At 40.5% G+C, this 24148-nt stretch overlaps 1 protein-coding gene across 1 annotated transcript; it reads left to right on the top strand.

The window, feature by feature from the left end:
* The first annotated feature begins 6301 nt into the window (after nt 1–6301).
* Phyhd1 (Phytanoyl-CoA dioxygenase domain containing 1) lies at nt 6302–24114 on the top strand. Its single transcript, XM_076430245.1, has 5 exons — nt 6302–6508; nt 21586–21729; nt 21802–21915; nt 22002–22152; nt 23527–24114. Exons 1-5 carry the CDS (start codon nt 6488–6490, stop codon nt 23943–23945), a joined length of 849 nt encoding a protein of 282 aa, XP_076286360.1. The 5' UTR covers nt 6302–6487; the 3' UTR covers nt 23946–24114.
* The last annotated feature ends 34 nt before the right edge of the window (nt 24115–24148 follow it).

Raw genomic sequence — 24148 nt, 5'->3', positions numbered from 1 at the left:
GTGTGCTCTTCGAATATTGGTTATTTACAAAAAATTATGATACTCGAAGCCTTTCTTTTAAAAAATGCCCACATATTTAATAATTGCGTATTAGAAATTTGATCAAGATCAATATATTCAACGAATTGCGCCGGAAATTCACGATCGAACAAAAAGCTCCGATCACAGGGAATAAATGACGTGTGAAACGATCTCGACCCGTTATTGTCGTCGAGATCGTAAGATCGTCAGTCGCCAAGCAGTTTTATTTTCCCGTGGAACAATTAAGAAGGGCCGTTTTATCGTTACGCTCTCTCCGCGATTGTTTTCCACGGAAACTATAGCGACGACAGCTCTCAAAGGTCGCGTTTGTTCCGGCTGACTCGATTGTTTGAAGACGATACGAAAGGTCGGGTTTTACCAGAGACAAGGAGCCATCTTCCGCTCGGATAGCGACGTTTTGGAGCAGCGAAGATAGGAGATGCAAATAATGTTAGGTATGTCACGTTTCCTTCGGCTGGTATGCTCGTCGACTCGCGCTGCCAACTGGCCGTTGTTTATTTTATGATGTGAAACAGAAGATAAATTTTCGACCCTGACATTGTGATAAATCTGGACGCGATGATGCACATACGGTGCTACCGGCGACGTTTCTCTTTATTTCCGTAATACACTGTTCAGATACGTGCTTCGTGCTCGGATTTTTATATTACTTTATTCTGAAATGCATCTGTCTATTCCTCATTATATCATTAAACAGTGCTGCAAAATGTAAAAATACTGCGGAACATAATTGAAAAGGGTTGCTATAGGATCGCCACAGTGTACGCCTGGGCAATGACAATCGGCTCGACTCGCGGCAGACGCGCGAGCCGGTTGCCTGCGCTTGGGGGATCATTTTCCAGCGGGATCTGGAATTTTTGCGAGCAGAACGCGTCGGCCAATGTTCATTTCATTGGCCTCGAAATGCGGCCCGGCCGGCAATTCCGCTCGGCGTGCAAACAAGGATCACTTCCGATTGCCGGCCATTAAATCCCTGCCACAATTTCACCCCTCGCGATTCACCAAATCGTCCCACCCCCGCTCCCTCGAAAAATCACAAATCTATTTACAGAAAATTGCCGATGAAACCTCGTCAAATAAAAACTGGCGCGATACAAGTAATTCGCTTAAACTGCGCCGATTGGCTGGGCATAGAACGGCTCCCCGGTATTATATTTTCGGCGTGCCGATTCGAAATTCGCCCGTGTCGTTTAATCCGTTTTTCGGCGAAGGGCGCCAATCGACATCGTAGTTGCGCCGTTTCACCGTGAAATACGATAGATATAATAGAATTTATAGGGTAGTAAATATTATAATTCGGAGATCGTGTTATTAGCCGCTGCATTAATCCGCATAATTATTTCAACGTCGCCGGTTCTCGCTCCCCTCCGGACCCTCCAACGCTTGTCGTACGAAATTTATATTAGGCTGTGTTATTGCCGACTATATACAACATTTAACAACCTGAACATGTATATCACACCTCGCACAATATATTAATTATCGAACGGATTGATTTTACTGCTTCACACGAACATCCCTAAACGACAAGTCCACAGACGGTATGCAAAAATTATGCTCGATCGATATTCAAAAATCGATCGCGGCCTCCCACGGGAAACACCCCTGGAAAATAATTATTTTAATCGTTCGATTAAGATTCGCAGAGGGTGCGGCTGGCAGAGCACCAGGAACAGATTCCGCGAGCGTGTATTCGCGCGTCGGGTTATCCAGATTCGCCGGAAACGCGCGCAACTTCCGGATGCAGCTCGGGAAGGGTTGAGTTCCGCTTTCGCGGCGCGTAGAGCAACGCCCGGAATTACCAGCGCAATAACGATGCAACGGGTAAGCCTTACGGTCTAAAAAGAAACTAAGTCGACGTCTGGTTTGGCCAGCAGTCAAATGGCAGCCGTGCCACCATTCCCGCGCGGACTTTATTCCCGTCGATTCTCTGCCCGCGACCGTCTGCCTAAACGGCCTTCCTCGTGTCGCAACGAGTGCCGCTCGAGGTTTTGTTGCGAGAGGTCACGGTGAGAAATGAGTATAGCGAGATTGAAGTTGCGATGGGCCTAGGGAGTGCCATTAGATGACCCTACAATTGGGAGACTCGATACAAACCTTCCTGGAACGAACCAGCGAGAGAACCCTCCTAGAACTGAGAACTCAGATTAGGTCATCGAGCAAGATCAGGATGAAGAGAATATCGCTGAGCTGCCTGGAATGTGGGAGACATGAACGTAACTTTTCTACTAATACTCGAGCAGAATCTTGGCTCATCAGAAGGACTAGGAAACTATGCGGCCTAATTGAATAAAACTCTATTAATCATCCGCAACACAAGCTCTGCGCACGTGTATTCGGGAGATATACATATCCACGCTAAATATGCGAAACTCGATGCAATAGGATCATCCGCAGACGCTCCAACAATTCAAGTCGGGTTCGAAGTATTTTCGGAACTGATTGCTGGAAGCGGATATTCGAGGATGCTCTTCCCATGATTGAGACTCTCCTTTGAGATTCAAGCGAACTCGATGTTGATAATCACGGCGGCCGAATTGCAAGCCGATGACGACGACAAGCCCACGCGAAAGAGTCCCGGGGAATGATTCGTTCTTCCATTCACGGTGAGATCTTCGTGCCGATCCGTGAAGTATGTTACCCCGGGAAATGCTCGGGAAAGAAGGGGCTGGGAAAAACTAACGAGCAACCGCGTCGATCCGGAGTCCCTTTCAAAGAACATCACACTCTTTCTGAATTACATCGGAGAAGACATCTTTACTTCGCTTGGACATTCTCGAACATTTTTTATTTGGACTCGTTTATAGTGACATACTTATAGTGTTACGTATTTTTCTGAAATTTTAATGATTTACTCACTGGCAATGAAAAGTGGTATTCTGAAAATAGAAGATTAACAAGCGAGGGCTTCTTAATCAATCTTTTAATTGTTTAACCGAGTGACCCTTCAATTATCAATACAGAATGCATCTTTCTCAAAAATAAAAAATTCTCGAATAACTCGTACTCATTTTTGCCAATAAAGTGAAAATATTATTTGTTGAATTAAGAACATGACAAATTTTCGACGAGACATGTTAATAGTAACATGTTTTTACAACTAACTCGGTTCAATTATGTAAGAAAATTATTCGGCCACTTTCAGATGCATTTTAGTTATTAACAGGTTTTTATGCACAAACGACCACTTTGACAATATTTAACGTTAGAAGCTGGATAAATACATTTGTTCATAAACGAAACAATAAAACGTCAAATATATGTACATATAAAGATAAATGTTTGTTAAATTCGTTTCCCGATTTTTCGTATTTCCTGCCCGGCAAACGAGAAAAACGCTGCAGAACGGAAGGGTTGGAAACCCATGAGTTTTATGGGTTCGGTGTTTTTATCTCCTCGCAATAATCGTTTATGTTTTTTTTCTCCGGCGACAAAACGTCCCACCCGAGCTCGCCAATAAAATAAGATTTTTGCTCCCGAGATTAACATATTAACGAGTTACGCGAAACAAACTTTCTGGCTCGGGTTTCCTCCCTTTGTTCGCTCCCTCCGGGGATCTTCCCATCGAAGGAGTCATAAACCGGAAGAACATTCGCTGCATTATTTCCGTTCGCTAAGAGAAAGAAACGAGAAAACACGCGGAACGCACGATTAAATCAGTTTTTAATTAAAAATGCATTCACGGGAGATAAACAAATTAATTTCTCATCCCTCGGGGTTCGTATATATTTTCCAATTTGTTCAGGTTACGAATGCCTGGCTGACAATAGGACAATCTGCGAATTATTTTATTCGAATCCAATTATTATTTAATACAACGAAGCTGCTGTTTTAATTCAGATATAATCTTTGCACTAATCGCCTGAAAAAATTAATTATGAATCGAATTTTTCATTTATTCCGGTTCGTGACTCCGGCTGCGTGTATTACAAATTACAAATTACAAACAACAGTTCCCAGTTTTCCATTCAGTTCAAATTAAACAAGAATATACATTTACCATCGACCTACATTGATTCTTGCTATCGGTATACTGCCAAAAATCTCCGAACTGAGACCGTTCACATTTTTCGTCACATTTTTGTGAACTCAGTTTTCGATTAAAGCAGCTTTCATCATTTCTTCCGAGAAAATTATTGACGAAACGAGAGAATAAACATTCTTGAAAAATTTTTTCCAGTTCGATTTAATTAAATTGTAATATTTATTACAGTTTCGAAGATGTGAAGGGCATCGAAATGACGCCTGCCTCCATTCGTGGCACGTTTTCTGCAAAATTCGAACAAAATTGGAATTGTCGTGTCAAAGAAGTTCTCTTTCCAATTATATTTTATTTTAACTGTTACGATAAAATTTGGTTCGCGTGACCACTGTGCGAATCACAAACGAAATTCCCCGTTTCCACGACCAAGGGGATGAATTTAGGGGAATTTCACAAAAATGAGCAAGGTAACGAGGCCGCAGTTCGTTTCCAGGGGTGCATTAGAACCGTCCCAGCGCGGCGCGTGGCGCTGATTTCCCCGAAAGAAATAATTTATCCGAGTCAAATCGCGCGGAACGGCGATTTATCTGTCCTGTGACGCGGACTTTTCGCGCCGGAAAAATATTACGTCGCTTATCGCGGTATTACTATATTGCCAGCGCGTACTATATCAGTACAGGTGACGCGTCACTGGGCCTCTTATATCATCTCCGTTCTTCCGACGACGCGAATATTCTCGCAGTCACGTCGGTCCGCGATTAATTAGGCGCCATGAATCAACCTCTCGCGGGAGAGACGCCTAAAACAGCATCCCCGCCACGCGAGACTCGTTTTCAATTTCGCATTGTTGATCGTTGATACGCATACTCGTTCCCTCATCCGTTTGTCCAATCCTACACAACATAAAATTGTCACGTTAATTTTGCGGGGGAAAAAGTCAACCCTCAAAAGGGATGGGACCAAGAACCGCTGGAGAAAACTGCTATACAAGATGAAATTTATTAATGATACGTAGGATTTTGTGCATGTATGACAAAAATGATAAGATGATAAGGCGATATAAAAAGATTTGAAGAAATTTAATTCTTTTTAACCCGGCGTTGGTAAGATGGGAAGACCCCCAGGTGGCACAGACCCCCCGAAATAATATTTTGTATTATAGAAATATAAATACCTTTTTCATATTTATAAGATTTGGTATTGCTTAAGAGGCTTGCAATTTATCAGAGTAAAAACGCAGATCCACGAAATTAAATAAAACAGTATCGTATTGTGGAATATTTTCGGAACACGTCAACGCATTCGAAATTCAATATAAGACCTAAAGACCTACATTGAACGCTGTCAACTGAAGAGCGATATGCCAATCGTATTACGGTAAATCATATCTACCGAGGTGGTCCAACCGTTGCTCGACAACTGCGACTACACTGCGTTTTGCTTAAAACAAGGGAAATGAAACTTTATTAATATTGCCCGTTTCCAAAGAAGACGATTCACAGAAACTAATTTCCCTCCAGGAAACTCTCCGTTTTATTCTTGACACTTTTGTGTAAAAAGTCAATCACGTCGTCGAAGTTACAATATTTTCCAAATATCATACAATTTATTTCTTCGTGAATTTGTTGATTTCTGACGAAGACAATGCTTTCTGCTGTAAACGAATTATGTGGTACAAGACGTACAATATACTGTGCACCTTCGATCAGAGTATTCGCTTTAAAAAAGTTTACTAAAATCCACAGAAAAAATTCCTGAAGACGAAGAAGAAGAGATAGAAGTCCTCTAAAATTCGAGTTCCCCTCGGACACGTTCAACTTCGCACGAAGATCCACTAATCATCATCACCGATCAGCGCGGCGCGGCGTCGTGGTAACTTTCCGAAATCGCGAACCCTTGTTCGGGGTACCGGCGCGGGGGCCGGTACGGGGGTTTCAGGATATTTTTCAGCGAGCATCAACACGCAACAAATCCGAAATTTTTCCAGCTTCGCTCGATAGCGATTATCTTCGCGAAACGGCTTGCGAGTCCGGAGATGAGATCCGGTCAGCTGACGGACGATTACTCAACGGTGTCGAAACTTTCCAACGGTGCCGAAAGCGAGACGGTAGCGTAGAAGAAGGCGCGCGGGAAAGCCGTGGCGCGGGTGGGTAAATAATCTGGCGACTGCGCAGTGCACAGCGCGACCCGACTCACGACCCTGTCCCGAACCTGACTCGAACTCGGTCCGGTCCGGTGTGGTCCGATCCGACGACGTACGACTCGGCCGCTCGACTCCGCCCGACCCGGCCCGAGGTTTCGTGTACAGCCCGCGCCGGCTCGCCTAGTCATTTCGTAGGAGCGATCGGCCGCGGACGTACTCGCACGAGAAACTCGCCCGGCACACGACGAGACAAGCAGCCGCCCGGCCAACGGACCCAGAACAGCAAAACACCAAACCGGCTCTTCGACAGACGTAACAAGATGAAGGACATCCGGTCACAGGTGAGCTCTCTAGCTACCCACACACTGTCCCGCCGACCCCGTTACCCGCGCAACAACCTAAAGTCAAGGCCCACGGCCGTCAACCATCACCTGGCCACAGCTCCACGTGGAAACGCCGAAACCGCGGAATCTTGACAGCACAGAGACACGGTCATCCCGGGTTTCTTGGACCCCGACCAACGAATTGCTCCCTCGTCATTCGCATTTTCGCGCGAAGCTTCTCTTGCATGCGGCTCGGAACGCATTTTTTAGATTCGTCGACGAAATCGCGTTGCTCTTGATATGTATGTACATTAGGTGTACAAATTGCCCGTTCATAAAGAAACGATAAGGCCCGAAATTGTCTGTGCGCTTGCTGCACCTCACAGGCCAAACTTGATATGCACAATATGGGTAAGTGTAATTTGAACTAGTTCAAAGATTCATAAAGTTTCTTCTTTTTCCATGAAATTCTGCACGACGAAGAATTTCTAATCACTGCAACCACAAAATAAATAGCAGTACAAGGCGGTAGGAGAGACGGTAGATTTTTATCAACAGAGACAAATAAATTTGGTTCGATTCCATTTTCTACGGATTGGAAAAAATTTATATTTTTGCATAAAAATCCGCGGTGTATTCGTTACGTATATTTTTAACATTTATGAAGTGTGTTTTTTACCAATACAGTAATGGACTTTGTTCGAATCCATTTTCTGCAGATGAACTTATAAAAATTCGTATTTTCACATAAAGATGTGCAGACTGTAATTTTTTCATGTATTATACTTTGGACGTTCATGAAGTTCCCAAAATATATTTTTAATAGCAGTGTCTGTAGTCATCGTCGGTCATTAAAATGTCTAATGGCTCCAATAAAAGTAAATATTTAGGTCAGAACAACAAAGGAACGCTGCTGGCATGCTTTTCACGTAATTGTTGTCTCATTCCCCTGAAATTTTTAATTAAAACATTTTTACGTCGTCTAATTGAAACACAACTATTGATTTCTATTATACGTTGACAAAATATCTAATTTCAATTTTCCACTTTTGAAATGCAGACTTCAATCGAAATGCAACTACTCATTTCTACTATGTTCTCGAAGTCGGTTTAATTTCACTTCTCGTCTACAATCTCTTCTCACGTTGAATAAATTTGCCGCTGAAAACCTTTGTGTAACAGTTGCAAATTGGCACCGCGCTTGGAAGTGTCGACTTCAATTTAAATTCAACTATCATATTTAATTTCTACCGTGTGCTGAGAACAATTTTCATTTCGCATCCCATACTTTCTCGTTTCAGAACAATTTATAATGTCAACAGAGAATAAATATCGTTAGAATATAAACATTTTACGATCAAAAAATTGTTTAAAAAGACCGAGGGTGTCCCAAAAATGTCGTACTTCCTTGAAAGGATTTGCAAGGTCTTTTAGAGCAACTTTTTCCTTTGTAGAAATGTTCTCCGCGGCTTTGTTAAGAAGTTATTAACGAACAAATACGGGCCAATCGGAGCGCGGATTCTGGCTCTGCGACACGCCCCACTGACCGCGATTGGACCACGTTTTTCGTTAATAACTCCTCCACGAAGCCGAGGAGAACATTTTCGCAAAGGAAAAAGTTGCTTCAAAGGACCTCGGGCATCCTTTCAAGGAAGTACAAAATTTTTGGGACATCCTGTATGTATCTCCTGTGACAGTGTCCCTTCACAAAATTATTTGTACATTGATTGCCACGGAAAATACACGTATAGACACAGTCTTTCTAAACAATTTCTCCGATCGCGTTACACGGTAGTCCACTGTATCTTGTATTCAAACAAATTCATCGTCGACGTTACACGTTTTGTAAAAAAAAAGAACTCTCGTCGATTGATTTTTCAATGACTCTGCCGTGTATTTTTTTTTTGTTTCGGTTGCGCGAAATATTTCAGCGGGCCAGATGATTGATCTTTTGGCGCGGCGATGTTTGATGAATATGGATCGTCCCGGATGAAAAACTGTATTTTTGTTACAATCCTATTGAAATACACTCCACGCGATCGCGCTCGGAAAAGTGACTCTTCCCGTTGCCGCCGCAAATAAAAGTCATAATTACCGCTGCACCCGAAACAGCTAATTTTCCAGATGACCTAATAAGATACGTAGATAGACTCGAGTGTTGAACGGTTTATCTATCGCGCGCTGCTACATGTTGGCAACCAGTGCATCGAGTTGCGGCTGGTAAACAGTTCCGTTGTTATTCTAACCCTCGAATTTTCGGTCGGCGAAATGTTTCATCAAAAGTTGTTCGTGACCGCGTGCAACGTTTTATTTTATTTTTAAAGTATAGTCATTCGTCCGCGCTCGCGGAACGTGATTCCGAACAATAATTTTCGTTCGACACGTAATGCCATTAGTCACGGCAATTTTGCTGAAATTTCTTCGCGAGAAACACCGATTTGTTAATTCATAATCGAAATGGATTTCCATCGAATGTTTGCTCTATATTTACAAAGCCACGAGTAAATATCAACGATTGTTTAAAGCGAGGAATAAACGTCCGGACGACGAGGTTCTCCATAAGCGAAATAATGATGCGCAGATTTTTCTTTCTCGTCTTGCAATGCGTTTCAATATTTATTTATATTCGCGTGCTCGAACGTTGCGATAAATAAATCGTTGTAATGTTTGCGGATTTTTTTTGTCGATACTGCGAAAATGTGCAATATCGCAGAAAATAACTGTGGCACGCGGGTAAAAGTGGAATAAAATTTTCGAAATGCTCTGGTTAATCTAAAAAATTTCCGATCGATACAGTAAATTGAGTCCTCTTATCGCGTGCATGGCGGAACATCGAAATATGCAGATAGAACTGAAACGTGATGAAGCGATCCGCTGGAAAAATTTCACGTATTACCGCAGTGTGCAGTCATTGTATTTTTAATAACGCGCGTTCGATCGAGATACGCGACGTTAATGCGAATATGGATGTCGATGTCTAAGTGTACACGATTAATTAAAGTTTTCGTTTCGAAATGGGTTGGTACAGTATTTTATAATACGTTCGTAGAGCTCGATTAAATCGCTTGCCGTGGAAACATTAATTACCAATTTGTTTCTTACCTCGAGAGCCTTACAATTGAATCAAATTATGGAATAATCTCACTAAAAGGGTCTTACGAGATTCTATTGGTTCTCTGATATCGATTACAGCAATGGAATCCGCCGATGCAACTCTACAGTCACGTATACACTTATTTGTTTATAAATAACAGCTCGGAGATTATCTTTTCCAGTCTCTGTGTCAACCGCTATCGAAGTCCGATATCCTTGTTTGTAAATAGAAATTTACGTCGAGCAATACAATATTTACAGAATCCGCGAAGGTCTGACAGTTTGTTGAGAAATAACAAAAATTTGGTTACATAAAATCTCGACTGTTTCCACTAGCGAAGTGTTGCTAGCGTAAAAATAACAGCTTGTATCAACACGCGAGTAATCATCTCATAAAATCTGCATTCACCGCCCCGCCAAAATATTGACGTTATTATTTAAGCCACTATCAAAATGTTTTGGTCTCTTTGTTTACAAATAACAGGTTGTATCAATGCACGAAAAGTAATCATCTTGTGAAGTCTGCTCTTATCAAACGTATTTCTATGATTGTTTAAGAGTGACATCTCGTGTCAAGGGTCGACTGGAAACTTTCTTGTGTAATTTGTTGCTTCCACTGTCGAAAATAGCAGCTTGTATCAACAGACAAACAAGCATCATTTCATACATAATCAAATCAGATAAAAAACCGAAATTTTTAATTTATTTTAATTCGGACCATTACCGCTTTCACACTGATTAATAAATAACTCGATTTTTTGTTCCACTTCAAAATATTTTCAAAACATGCTCTACAGAAATATATACACTAACGAGCATAACTGATTCAACACACTTTAAATCAGAATAACTTTTTTATGAATGGACCAAAGAAGGCTCTGTAAGGCTAGAAGAATTAGTTTAGTAATTGACGTCTAAAAAATCTTTTGAAAAAATGCAATTGGTCGGAATTGCGAAAAAGAAAATAGTAAAAATTGATTTACGCTACTTTTTAGCTGGGCCAATAACGGAAATGTAAAAGATGTGTTTCGTCAATTCGTATAAATGATATACGCTCTGAAAATTTCACTGAAATTGGTTAATTGGTTTACGAGGTATAAACTATCAAAAGTGTGGTAAAATGGCCGAAAATCTTGAAATATTCTTTAGACGTCAATTACTAAACTAATTCTTCTAGCCTTACAGAGAAATTGAAGTCGTTTGGTCCATTCATAAAAAAGTTATTCTGATTTAAACTGTGTTGAATCAGTTATGCTCGTTAGTGTATAACTCGTATAATTTCGATTAATTAAACTTGAAAAAAATCGCACGTGTACTCCGAATACCGGTGAACACACGTGGAAAATTCCGGTGGAGAAGGTTCGATAGTTGTCCTGAAAGAAATTCCGAAAAATTCGTGGAAAAAACGGCCTCGAAAACGAGAATACCCCCTTAAACGATCCTTGGATCGATCGCGACGCTATATACGGTCTCGCTAAAAGCGAATCGCAGTCTCTCGAGCAGGTGACGAAATCAGAAACGAGAGACCAATGGACTGTTCACCGTTCGATGCCCGAGCGTCGTCGCGCGTCGGTGTCGTCACCGAAGAAGACTGACATAATCGAGCCCGACCTCTCGATTCGTGGGGGTCAGCATCCTACTGTTGCGGACTGCGTCCCAAACATGTTTATATAGACACCCGGCCACGTTAATTGCCTTTGAATTGTCTCTAGAGCATCGTTTAATTAACACTGGAACCACCTGATGGCTGGCAATCGGCCGTTTCGGCTCCGTGTCTTAACAAATTGGTTTATTCGCGCGGACGACGCCGAGATCAAAGTCGAGATCGGAATCTCGGTAAATGCACCCTGCTCATTTCCATTAGAAAATTGTCAGTTTGATAACCAAGAAAATTTATAGAGATCGTTTGAAGAATCGCTTAATTAGCACTGCAACCACCTGACGGATTAAAACAATTCAATTATTCGTTTCCACATTTTTCTAAGTTCAGTCAAGATTAAAATGCCTCAATTTCAGTCCCAAGCTTGCTAATTTGATAACTGAGACACTTTATAGAGATTGATGTGAAAAACTTGCTTAATTAACTCTAGAGCTATGTGACAAAAATTCTCGACATCGGGGTTTTAACCAGTTGACTCTGAATGACTTTTCTACGTTCAGGAAATTTCTATAAACGCACTCTTATAGCTTATATTAGAAACTATGGGCTTGTTAGTTTCATTAAAACTACGAGACGACGATAATCATAACCAGCTAATAAATTCTATACGCCTAGCAATGTTAATTGCCTTCAAACTATCTCAAGAGGATCGCTTAATTAATCGTAGAACCACCTGACGGGTCACAATAGCCCAATTCGATTTCATGTCTCGACAAATTGGTTTATTCATGCAAATAGCGAGATCAAAGTCAATCGAAATCTCGAAGCAAGATGATTTGATTCTTCGGTGCTTCTAGTTGTTCGTGCAAAATAAAAATTGCATCTTCTCTCAATGCATCGTGTTATCAGTTTTCGATCTTTCCACCGTTGAAAATATTGCTCTCCCATTTTTATCACGAGCCCATAAAATTCGCAGTGAGGTGATAACCGACGACAATAAACAACCATAACGAAAACTTTCCATATTGACATTCTAATATCGATGGGTATTGACGTCACGGAGAAGTAGATAACGATAGAATCTAGTATAAACAAGATATTATGCAAAGTGTTGGTCAAATAATATTTGCCAAATTGAACACAGCTCGGACATCATTTTTGTCGTACAGAAACTTACATTGATAAAGTACAAATTTGCATAAGCATAGCCTAACAACAAATAGCAAAAGCCTGCAAAAATTATTCGAATGGAGATTATCTTTTAGATGTTTCCTAGTATAATTCTTGTCTTGTTGAAACACTTTTCAATTCGCAGAGATATCCCACTGATAAATTACCGCCGGGTTATACACTCGGTTATCAATATTGATATTTAAAACATGCCAACTATTATCCCACGGGTTTCTTCCGTGGAGCGTTAATGATTCCATCGATTTGCGGAACACCGCAGAAATGATTATCGACTTACCAGGCCGATTTCAGCAGCGACGTCAGCTGTCGTTCGGGGCGCAACATATCGGCGATAACATTATCGCCATTTTATTTGCACCTCTATTAAGCAAAGTGTTACTAATTCGCTCATTATCTGCACACGATTCGATCATGGGTATTTTCAATATTTGCGATACCTGCGCGGATCACTGTCATTTTATCCCGTCGTTTTATTAACTGAAATTATCGACGGTCCGATTAGCGTCTCATTAATTACACCGATATTTTCATACGACCGATATGCGTGCCGATATAATGCCCGCGGATCGTTTTCCCTTTATTCCGCGCGTTACACCGAACGAATTCGCAAAATCGTCAAACTTTCGAGCACGATATACATTCCGGTCGAACGATCCGCGGCGATAACTTCCTCGAACGTCGATCGTTAAGCAACCTCCACATCGAAGCGACAAAAAGCAACTTTTTGTTATATGTATCCGAAAAAAGTAAATGAAAAATATAAAAAGACTTTCTTTAATAATTTTAACAAATTAAAATTAGTATAGCCGTGTCATAATTAAAATTAGTCTGCATTTGTTTTAATTTTTCTACCGTTTTAAATTACATCTACTAATTTTTGTCACAAATACATAAAATCCGCAGTCTAGTCATTACTTCCCTTGGTAATACATAACTAGGAGGGTTTGAAACAGCAACACGAAATTTGATTTCTTTCATTTTCGTCCATTGTGAACGCACCGTGCGTCGCGGCGATAACGCATTGTCGTCGGATAAAACAGGCGAATCGATTTTCGAAGGTCAAGGACCGGGATGGGAGGGCAAGGCAAGCGAAAGCGAGACGTCGGAAATCGTTTTCGAAATAAGACTCGTCGACGACCTCCCGCGATATAGAACTCGTCGAAGAGGATGCAAGCAATCGGGTACACGTGGTCCAACCCTGGTCCATCTTTTCGACAGTGTCGGCGGCCGGCATGGCATCGAGGTTCCATTTTTAGATTTCGGTTTAGGTGACGATTAGAAGGCCAAGGGAGGCCAACGCACATTATCTATGCATTCGGACGGCAAAAAGACGCCTCGAACTCTCCCACGCAACCTTAAAATAAACGCGGCCCTGCGAGTCCGACGAGAAAACGGAAGAATTTCATTTCTTTTTACGGGGAACGGGACGTGGGAATCGCGCGATAGCTGCCTGAACGCTTATGTTCTTTTTATTCTTATATTCGTTTTGTTCGCCGACGCTCTATCTACGATATGATATTTAAATATTCGGAAATTTCACGGAGAATTCGAAGAAAAATGTTTAGTCAATGTTTATTTAGAACTAACTAAAACTTTCTCGTTTATTTTAACACGAGATGAAACTATTAGGACATTAAAGTAGATAAACTATAAATTCTCTTTTTATCTTATAGAAGATTAGTATTAAGAAATTGAAGGAAAAGAATTTTACATTACTTTCGGCAAGAGAAAAGAACGAAGGCACAGGATATATTTCTTGAATGGATCCTTGGATTCTTTTACAATCTATTTTGATACAAACAAGAAAGGGAAGACTAATTAAATTTCAATTCTTTCGAGCCTTAATTGAAGAAGTTGTCCCGCACAACAAGTATAGAAAGCGAGCCAACCCGATACCATGGAAGAGAAGTAACTTTTAATAAACCGAAAGAAGTTCAATATTTCTGGAAACTTAGCTTCTCGACTCGGAAGGAAACTGGTGATCACGGTTTATTTGTGGCAACAATCGAGTGTTCTTTAATGTGAACCAGAGCTATCTATTGCATCGAAGTAAAAACAACGTCCGCTTCTTTTTGCTAAACCAAGATAACGACAATTGTCAATTCACATCTAATCATTGTGCGATTTTGTAACCACAGTTGTTCGTTTTCTGCGAGAGTATTATTTCATTGTACAAAATCTTTTAATGTACTAACTGTTGTACATACTAGTATTGGATTATTATTTACCGAATCACAAAGTGTTTACAACCGAGACAAGTGACATTAATTACTCTGATTCTTTGTACATGTTTTTACACTTTTAAAATGCTAAGAACTGAAAACCTATCTAATATTATATTGGGTTGGCAAGAAAGCAATTTCGGTATTTTAAGATGTAGTAAAACCGAATTGTTTTATTCAAGCGATGAACTTTGATCAATCAAATATTTCCTTATTTATTATTTTTGGCAAAAGATCATCGAACAGAAGAGAAAATAACTTATTCATTAAAATTCATTACTTGCATGAAAAATTAGGCTCTATTTCACCTTAGAATACGAAATTACTTTCTTGCCAACCCAAAATATACATATATATTAGATAATTCTTCAGTTATTAATTGAAAGATTGAGCGAACACGCGCGCCATTAGATAGGAATCGGCTAACGCGTCTGATCATGGTCAACCGATTCCACTTACTCCGAAAAAAAGATGAATTTTTCAAAATTAGCGAAGCAGATTCGATCCTTAATTCTCGTACGAAAATGTCGAACCTCGGAAAAGCTTAATATTGCTTCCCCGTCCCTTGAAACATTTGCAATTACGATGCAGCATCGAGGAGCAATTAAAATGACGCGCGCTTTCCACCGGGAAAGATTAATACGCGTATTCTGTGCACTACACAGGGCTCTTCATTAAAAGTTCCCTCTCCTCTGGTCGTAGCTCGCGTTCAAACACTTACGGGGGTCCCCCCTCTCCGCGTTTCACCCCTTGTTCCTCTTTTATTCACGCGAACATATAAAAATCCACTTGAGAGAACGGAACAATGCGTTGCAACCCGATCTACGCTGCAGTTCTTTCTGCCAGCCTCTCTCCTCCTCCCCAGATGCAAATTTTCATGTAACGAGAGCGAAGTCGGGCGCCGCGCGGTGATTCGAGACACTTTTTATTGAAACAATCCCGCGCACGCTTTGTAATAAACGAAATTAAAACGAGAAAGGCGAGCGCGCGCGCGTGGCTCGTTGTGTCGCGCCATTGTTGCTGCGAATATTTATCGGCGGACTCGGACAAACTTTTGATTACTCGAGATATTCACTCGCGCAACGTTTCGCCAGGATATAGAGTGGATCCTTTCCCCATATAGATCATACTCCAATCGTTATTCGCTCCTCTACGAGATATCGATCAATTTTTTCCTGTAGTTTCAATCTTGCACCTACTGGAAATCCAGTTTCTAAACGTTGTACACCACCAAATTGAACATGATTTTTCTAAAATGTTCATACTGAAGTCGCGATACTTCTTTTCCATTTGACTCGTGCAATTAACGGTTAAAGGTGAACTCTTCTCGATCGAAAATTAAATATATAATAAATTTTATGATTTCGGCGCAGGGTTCGATGATTTATAGAAAACCAGCAAATGTGTGCAATTAATTAAACATGCTTCTCGACGTTTCGATCCTTATGTGGATCATTCTCAAAGAGACATTTTTTGCGTCTGAAAAACAATATATGTAATTAACGGTTAAGTTGTGTGTCCAGTTTTACAGATCTTCTACAGTTTTATTGTACTTTAAAATCTCAAAATAAAAATTGCTTGCGTCGATTGCAAGAAATAGAAACCAAATTTGATGTTATTTCTTCCCTTAATGATTTTAACGGAGGAGAAATCATGTATCGACATGTTGAATTTTGAAAATTCTCCAACAATTTTGAATTTCATCTACTCGATTTTGCTTCAAATACATAAAGATCCGCAGTCTAGTAATAACTTTACAATCTCGATACTCGTAAATAGAAAAGTCAGGTATTGAGAGAACCCCCCCGAAGAGTGTGAAATGAGATCTGACTCGCTGATCTGGTCGAAACGGATCCACAACCGGCACTTCGTTCGCTGAATAAGCAAGTATCCGAAGGAGGAAGAGTCGAAGGAACGTAGATTATCGCGAGGCCATAGATCAGTGCGCGCGGAACATTTCGATAATTTATCACCGAGTCCCTGTCCTTAGTAAACAGTGTTCGACTAAAAATACAGAGCGTCCTAGTCTTGCCGTCATCTTTCTCGATCGCCCCCCAGGGGTGTCGAGCTTCTTTCGTTTTTCTTAGGCTGGAATTCGTGCTCCGATTTTCGGGGTTACTCGGCCACGTCGCCAGAAATATCCATTCTATTTTTCTAATTAGAACATTCGAATTTAACACGTAATATTTCGAATTTCTGATTTCACCTCCATTGACTAACTTCTGCCCGCCTCAACAATAATTTTCTTTCTTAGATTTTCCACGAAATCATGATTACATCTCCCGTTGATCTTCATGGACTATTTCCTTTTAATCTAAAGAAGCTAGTCGATTATTTACTGCAATACGCAAATCACAAATCCATCCATCATTCATTTCTGAGATATTCAATTAACCTTTTGCACTCGAAGCAATTTTAATTCGAAACCCAAAATCATTTCTTTCGACCGAGAACATTTTTATTCTATGTAATCTTTTTTACATTGTGCACATGAAATTTAACCAGGTTTCTCATGTAACAGTTGAGCTTCTCACAATTTATAGGAAACAGACGAATTTAATAATATTGAAACTGTTTTGAATACCGGTGTGGCCATTTTTACTGGCGCCTTACAGTCGCCATTCGAGTGCAAAGGGTTCCACACACATTGGATAAATTGATTAAATGATTAAAACAAAATGTAAATGTGTAGCTAGCTCATGTATGTTGCAATCGATATTTTTATTTCGCATAAAAGTCCGCAGTAGATTACTATTAGTCTTTTGTGATCGCCAACGAAGCGATTAACTATGCTCATCATTCTGCCCCCTTAAAAGTTGCATCGTCCCGACAGAGTCGTTCGCAGCTACGCAACATTTCACTGCAGTTACAATTGCACGACAGACAAGCTGTAACAGCAGTGATTAAACGATAACCGGTGAAATAATTGAGAAGCCTTAGTCGCGTTATTTGTCGCGATTAAAGATTTTATTGTTGTCCGAGATAGTGCTCGGTCTCTCTCGCGAAAGAACAATCGGTCCCGAGGTTTGGTCGTTACTTTCTTCTAACGAGCACGTGAAACCCGGGCTCGCGGACCCATGAAAACGCGAAAGACTGCACCGTGTCCATTCACGAAGAAGAATGAACGCCCACACGCGCGCTGCGAGCGCCTTTCTATTCTCGACTGGTCGATTCACGCTCGCGCTCACCTGACTCATCCACGAATATCGGGAAAATCTTTTAAAGAATTCCCTGTATACAGTGCCCACGGAACAATTGGATCCATGTATGTAGGACGGCTTTGAGAGACTGTTGAATCGAATTCACCGGACTCGAAATACTCCCGAAAAACTTCATTTCTTTTTTTCCCGTTTTTCGCTAATTCGTCTGTAAACATTCTGATCCTACTCTACTAGCCCCTAACTCCTTCAATACCTTCATTAGCAAGTAACACAATTATTCTAGATTTTCATATTCTCGGATGGTCACGGATTAATTTATGTTTGAGGCATAAAAGTATGCTCTGAAACGTCACGAGTAAACTACAGGATTTCATGCATTTATTGCAATCTGATATTTTACTTTCGATTACTGAAATGATCGAGGAAGAAAACAATCCCTGAATGGCTTCAATTTTGTTATCACTTGTAAGGCACGGTAGCCAGGTACAAAATTCTTGTTTAAAGTTGAAAATAACATAGTTTTAACACATCACCGACCGGTGATTATTGCATAATTTTGAAAAATCTATGGCACATGGCTGAACACTTTTTACTGGAACATTCAATAGCAACAGCAATTTTCATCGTGAACTAACAAGTCACCCTCATATAAAGTCATCTAATAGTTTCATTCAAGATGCAATATGGAAGATATGCTTTCTTTCGGTACAGCACAATTATTGAAAGTCCTATTAATAGGCTTCCGGTAGGTAAAGTTTTGAAATTGTAAATTAAATTGTTTTGAACTTCACCTACTCATTTCTCCCATGAATACGTAAAGAGCTTTCTATACTAAACAGACGATTATTACGCATTCTGCAGAAATGATTGAAGAAGGAAATGTTTACCAACAACTAGATGGGCAAAGTAAACATTTTATGCATCTGTTGCAAGACAGAGGAGCCATTGTAAATCGTTAATTTCTTTCTTCGAATTGAGTCTCCGCAGCGGTACAAGTCTGGCATAATCGGTACAAATCGTAAGCAGAAGGGGCTAAACGTTTCTATAATGTTTCGTGTTTTCGTTTATTTCGGTACTAGTGACCACACGTCTCTTCCGCCCACCTGTCGAATGATTACGCGCCTATTTTCGTGCATGAAGCTGTGCAGAACACATTTTCGCTCGACTTCATCGACATGCAAGAGTTTGATTCCGGTCCCATGACACGATTACTCCGCTTTCTTGGGACGATTTTTTCTCTTTTGTCGCTGTTACCTCGTTCTTGGGACAAGAAGATTGATGAGCACGTAAATTTTAAAGAAGCAATTAATGCTGAAACAATGCAGGCAAATAAATAGATTAACAGCGAGGGTTCTTCGGCAGCCATAAACTCGGCCAACAGCAGACGAGGTTCCGAATCAGCGTGAATAATTTAAACGAATTGGAGCCAAGTAGAATCTAATGTACATACAGTAGGGCTCAATTTATTTATAACTAGATTCATTATATTTTATTACATTCAGTAGGTACATACTCCTTCTGGAAACGAATACAAATCTTGCCGTTTGCCGATGAATTTTAAAGAAGGGTTGGGAAAAAAAATGTGTCACGATTTTGTTCGAACAGTAACTTTCTTATTAGTATATTTAATAAAATAGTACAAAGTGCAATAATGCACTCGTACATTCTCAGAGGAATTTTCTTTGCCATTGTGTCAATTCGACGCCAGGGGCCAATGAAATTGGTAAGCGGAGGGAGGGATGAGAGCCAATAGAGCCTTTACTTTTCGAGAACCGGGTACTCGAGCTATACTAACGACCAGCCAGAAAGATTTACTATCGAGCATAACCGTTCCTCACTGTATCCTTATCTATCGCGTTTAACGATCGTCATGAACGACGCGACGAAAAATTGGACTTCATCGTGCAGTAAATACAAACGTGCAACCAACCGCCCACGCCGACAGAAAATATATAAAGGGGGAAAAAAGTAACGAACAGAGAAACTGATTCTTAAGATATTTTTTAGAAAATATTCATATGCGTACTCGCAACTCCGAAACAAAAAATAAAAATGTCTGACTTCTGAACACTTTACCGATCGGAAGCCTATTAACACGTTCGCTGCCGAGCGACATTTTCAAAAACGGTTCCACCACGCCAACAAATTTTAATTAAATTAATTAATTGTAAAATAAAAATACAGAACATGTATTTACGGGAAAGATATTGAATTTAAATAATTTTTAATTGCTTTATTAATTATACGAGAACAAAGACGTTTTAATCGCTGTAACTGTAAAGAAAATGATACGGCAAGGGGTTAAAAAGTGTTTGGCCATGTACCATAGATTTTTCAAAATTGTAAATTATAAAATATGATCCTTCTTCTAAAAATATTTTTCAATTTTGGGACAAAGTGCTGTTCAGAGAGTGGATATAGAAAGAGAGGAAAAGACTAAAGACGATAAGTGTCGAGTTTCCATGACAATGGATAATATAAACGTTTGGCCTGTTTACAGCTGGACATCGACGACGTGTTCGCTAAATATACCACGTGCTCGGCACATTTTTCCAAACACGTAGGTAGCAGCGTTCATTACAATCCGACTAGAACCTGTTTTGCCACGTTCTTTTCCAACTGCAAGGACGGCCGAGAGGCTGGCTTCCGCGATCCATCCGTTTGTAATTACTAGACCGCGGATCTTAATGCGAAATAACAGTTTTCTATATCGGTTATAGACTGCGGATCTTTATGCATTTATGAGGAAATTGGTTGGGTAAAATATGAAACAGCAAAAGATTAACAAAATTCAAGAATGTTGTATTGTTACTTTTAATATAACAAACTCTTTATGGGACGAAATCAATTTTTATGTTATTCCTGCTTACCACAATCAATGCTAAACAATTTTATTTTGCATAAAGATCCGCAGTCTGATCGGTTATAATAACAACATGAAGTTAAATAGAGACGTGTTTCTTCTTTCGAGCCGCACCCGTCCCTCGTTTTCGCAAGTTGATATGTCCTTTGGTGTCAAATTGACAAAAAAGTGAGAAACCAATATGTGATGGAAAGATAAATAATTATTTCTCCGATCTAAATTTAGAATGAGATTATTCAAAAAACATAACTGAAGTCAAATAGGATATGAAATTCGATTGTCCTTCCTCAGCGCTCACGTTGAAAGATTATTGTTTATTAAACTGATCGTCCGTAGATCTGAATTAAATGAACGAAGAATGCGCTCGAGAAGGAAATTGTTTTATTGTCTCTCTACTTTCTGGCATCGAAAAACTTAGCATAATATACACACAACGAACAAGGTGACTCTCATATTGCGTTCTAAGACGAAAAGTTGTTTATTTCGCTCCAGCGGACATGTAGCGCGGTGTAACATCTCCAATTTTCTCGGCGAAATTTCAATTAAACGACTTATTGGTACGCTGGCAGGAGGGAGTAAAAATGATTCATCTCCGGAGAAATTTGGTATATTAAGATTTTAAGTAAACACGTTTTAATGCGCTTCCGTGGGCACATAGAGAGCGAAGGAGAAGCTTCGGAAATCCTGTTTATCCCAGGAGGCAGAGAATGATGTTAGACACCATTGTCCGAGTTCATTTATTACTCATTTATTAATTCTTCAACTTCCAAAAAAAATTGTCCATGTCAATTGCAAGAAACTCTTTCAATCGACTTAAAAAGTAACGTCTTCTATTGTCTTTTTATATTTCTATTCAGAAATCAATGTACTTTGAGTCGACAGTAAATAAGGTTTAAATCAATTACGTCTGCACACACACTTACAGTATACAAACTAGTCTAATAAAAGAATTTTGTGTGACGCAGTACGAGAGAGATGGCTTCGTCGTCCTGGAGGATTTCTTCAAACCGGAGGAGGTCGAAGAAATGAAAGCCGCAGTCGCGGAGTTCCCGAAAAACATGCCGCCGGAGAACGAGCGATTCATGTTCAACACGGATACGTCGAAACAGGTATGACAAAATTCTTTCGTATCGCCATTGCCAATAGTTCGAACTTAGAATTGAAAATAATAATTGTTTCAGACTAATGATAATTATTTCCTGGAGAGCGCTAACACAGTTAGAATGTTCTACGAAATAGACACGTTGAACAGTGAGGGCAAGTTGCAGGTGGCACCTGAAGTAGCTTTGCACAAGGTAACATAACCGGACGTTGCAACTCTTCGATCTTCAACTACCAATATTAGTTTGATATTATAATAATTAATTTGAAACAAAAACAGGTCGGTCACGCGGTGCATTGGCAGCATCCTACGTTCAAGAAATACTCGTTCGACGAAAGGATCAAGGAACTGATGTTCCAGCTAGATTACAAAGAGCCAGCCATTTGTCAATCCATGATCCTTTACAAGAACCCGTCCACTGGCACGCAAAGTAAGGGATGATTTACCAGACAAACGTATTGGATTGAATGTTTTTACCGTTCTGCAGTTGATCTACAGGGTGACAAGAAATAACGGAGTTAATCATTTCTTATTATAATATAATTCTGTCAAATTGACCAATTTTGAAAAACCAAATAATAACAACCATAACATGGACCTTTAGTATTCATATATTTAAGAAGTTTCGAAATGGCCACCCTTTGCGCCGATACAGAGGCTCAAACGTGTCTTGAAATTTTCGGCAATGGGCCGCTGCTCTTCTGGTTTCATTCGGTCCCACTCCTGGTACAGAGATTTTTTCAATGACTCCAAATATTTTATGGGGCCGAGCACAGGCCCTGGCCTCCAAAATCGACCACACGCTGTAGTCCATCGGGTTGAGATTCGGTGAGTACGGCGGCCATTCCACAGATGCGATGAAACCTGGACAATGGGCTTTGCGCCACTCCTGAGTCGTTTTCGCCCTGTGGGCCGGCGCGGAATCCTGCTGTAACGTCCTTCCGGATCGCCGAGGTGCTGTTGGGCCCACAGAAGTACGACGGCTTCGAGAATGTCCCGTCGATACACTTCTTGGTTGATTTTGACCCCTTGATCCACGAAAACCCTAGCAAATCCCATTTTCCAGGTTTCATCACATCTGCGGAATGGCGGCCGTACTCACCGGATCTCAACTCTATGAACTCCAGCGTTTGGTCGATTTTGGAGGCCAGGGCCTGTGCTCAGCCCCATAAAAGTTTCGAGTCGCTGAAAAAATCTCTGCGCCGGGTGTGGGACCGAATGACGTCAGAAGAAAATTTCAAAACACGTTTGAGCCTCTGAATCGGCTCAAAGGGTGGCCACTTCGAAACTTCTCAACCCTTTGCACTCGGTTGTCCCCTCTGAGGCACCACTAAAAATTGCTGTACCATTATTCAAAATATTGTTTACACTATTAAATATATCGGTATCTAATCAATTATTAAACATTTAGTTATTGTATGAGGTACTATACCAATTTCATATCTACAAAATGTTAAAAATCGCAAGGAATGGAAATATTCTAGATCGGAAAGAAAGTTTAATTTTGCAGTTCAAATAGCTCCGACTGCAAAGGGTTAAATATATGAATAGTAAAGGTCTATGTTATGGTTGTTATCAGTTGGTTTTTCAAAATTCGTCGATTTGACAGAATTATAATAAGAAATGTTTAACTCCGTTATTTCTTATCATCCTGTACTGATTTCTTTGCATTTTCTTCTGTACAAATACCGTGGATCTTTATACGAAATAAAAATTGTCTGCATTGATTGCAAGAAATAGTAACTAAATAATTGAACGGTTACTTCTTCCAACAATTTCGAATTGAACGAAACTTTTGTTACAGGATCCATGCACCAAGACGCGTCGTACTTGTACACGGACCCGGTCTCGGTGGTCGGTATCTGGATCGCTCTGGACGACGCTACTCAGGAGAACGGGTGCCTATGGTTTGCGCCGGGCTCCCATACGAGCGGTGTCCACCGTCGTTTCATCAGAAACAAGGACCCGGACTCGAAGGACCTGTTGATATACGACGGAGGGCTGCCGTGCTACCAGCTGAGCAGCTTCCGGCCGGTGCCAGCGAAGAAGGGCACGTGCGTCGTGATCCACGGACAGGTGGTGCATTTCTCGAACCCGAACAAGAGCAGTAAGCCGCGGAACGCGTACACTTTCCACATAATCGAGACGCAGGACACGGTCTACCCGAAGGAGAACTGGCTGCAACCACCGCCGGAAGGATTCCCGAAACTGTACAGAAATTGAACGCGTTCCGAACGATATATGGCTCGATAAATATCATGGGGAATACAACGATGCAGCACCGCTTGTTACTGTGGCTGTGGCCGTTTTTATTTTATTATACCACATTATACAAAAGTTATTTCTTGTAATATATAGAATTGTTAATAAAAAAAAAACAGACTGTTGAATACATCATTGTCTCGCCACTTTTATCTTCTTTTACA

This window comes from Lasioglossum baleicum, chromosome 9, assembly GCF_051020765.1.
Source record: "Lasioglossum baleicum chromosome 9, iyLasBale1, whole genome shotgun sequence".
NCBI classification, from domain to species: domain Eukaryota; kingdom Metazoa; phylum Arthropoda; class Insecta; order Hymenoptera; family Halictidae; genus Lasioglossum; species Lasioglossum baleicum.
Note: the sequence above shows the minus strand (reverse complement) of the source record. Positions and strands in the feature narration are given on the sequence as shown.

Excerpts from the sequence above, each read along its gene's own strand:
- Phyhd1 (XM_076430245.1), top strand. The coding sequence starts at position 6,488 with ATGAAGGACATCCGGTCACAG. Across the intron at positions 6,509-21,585 it reads TGAAGGACATCCGGTCACAG|TACGAGAGAGATGGCTTCGT; the intron begins GTGAGCTCTCTA and ends TGTGTGACGCAG. Across the intron at positions 21,730-21,801 it reads ACACGGATACGTCGAAACAG|ACTAATGATAATTATTTCCT; the intron begins GTATGACAAAAT and ends TAATTGTTTCAG.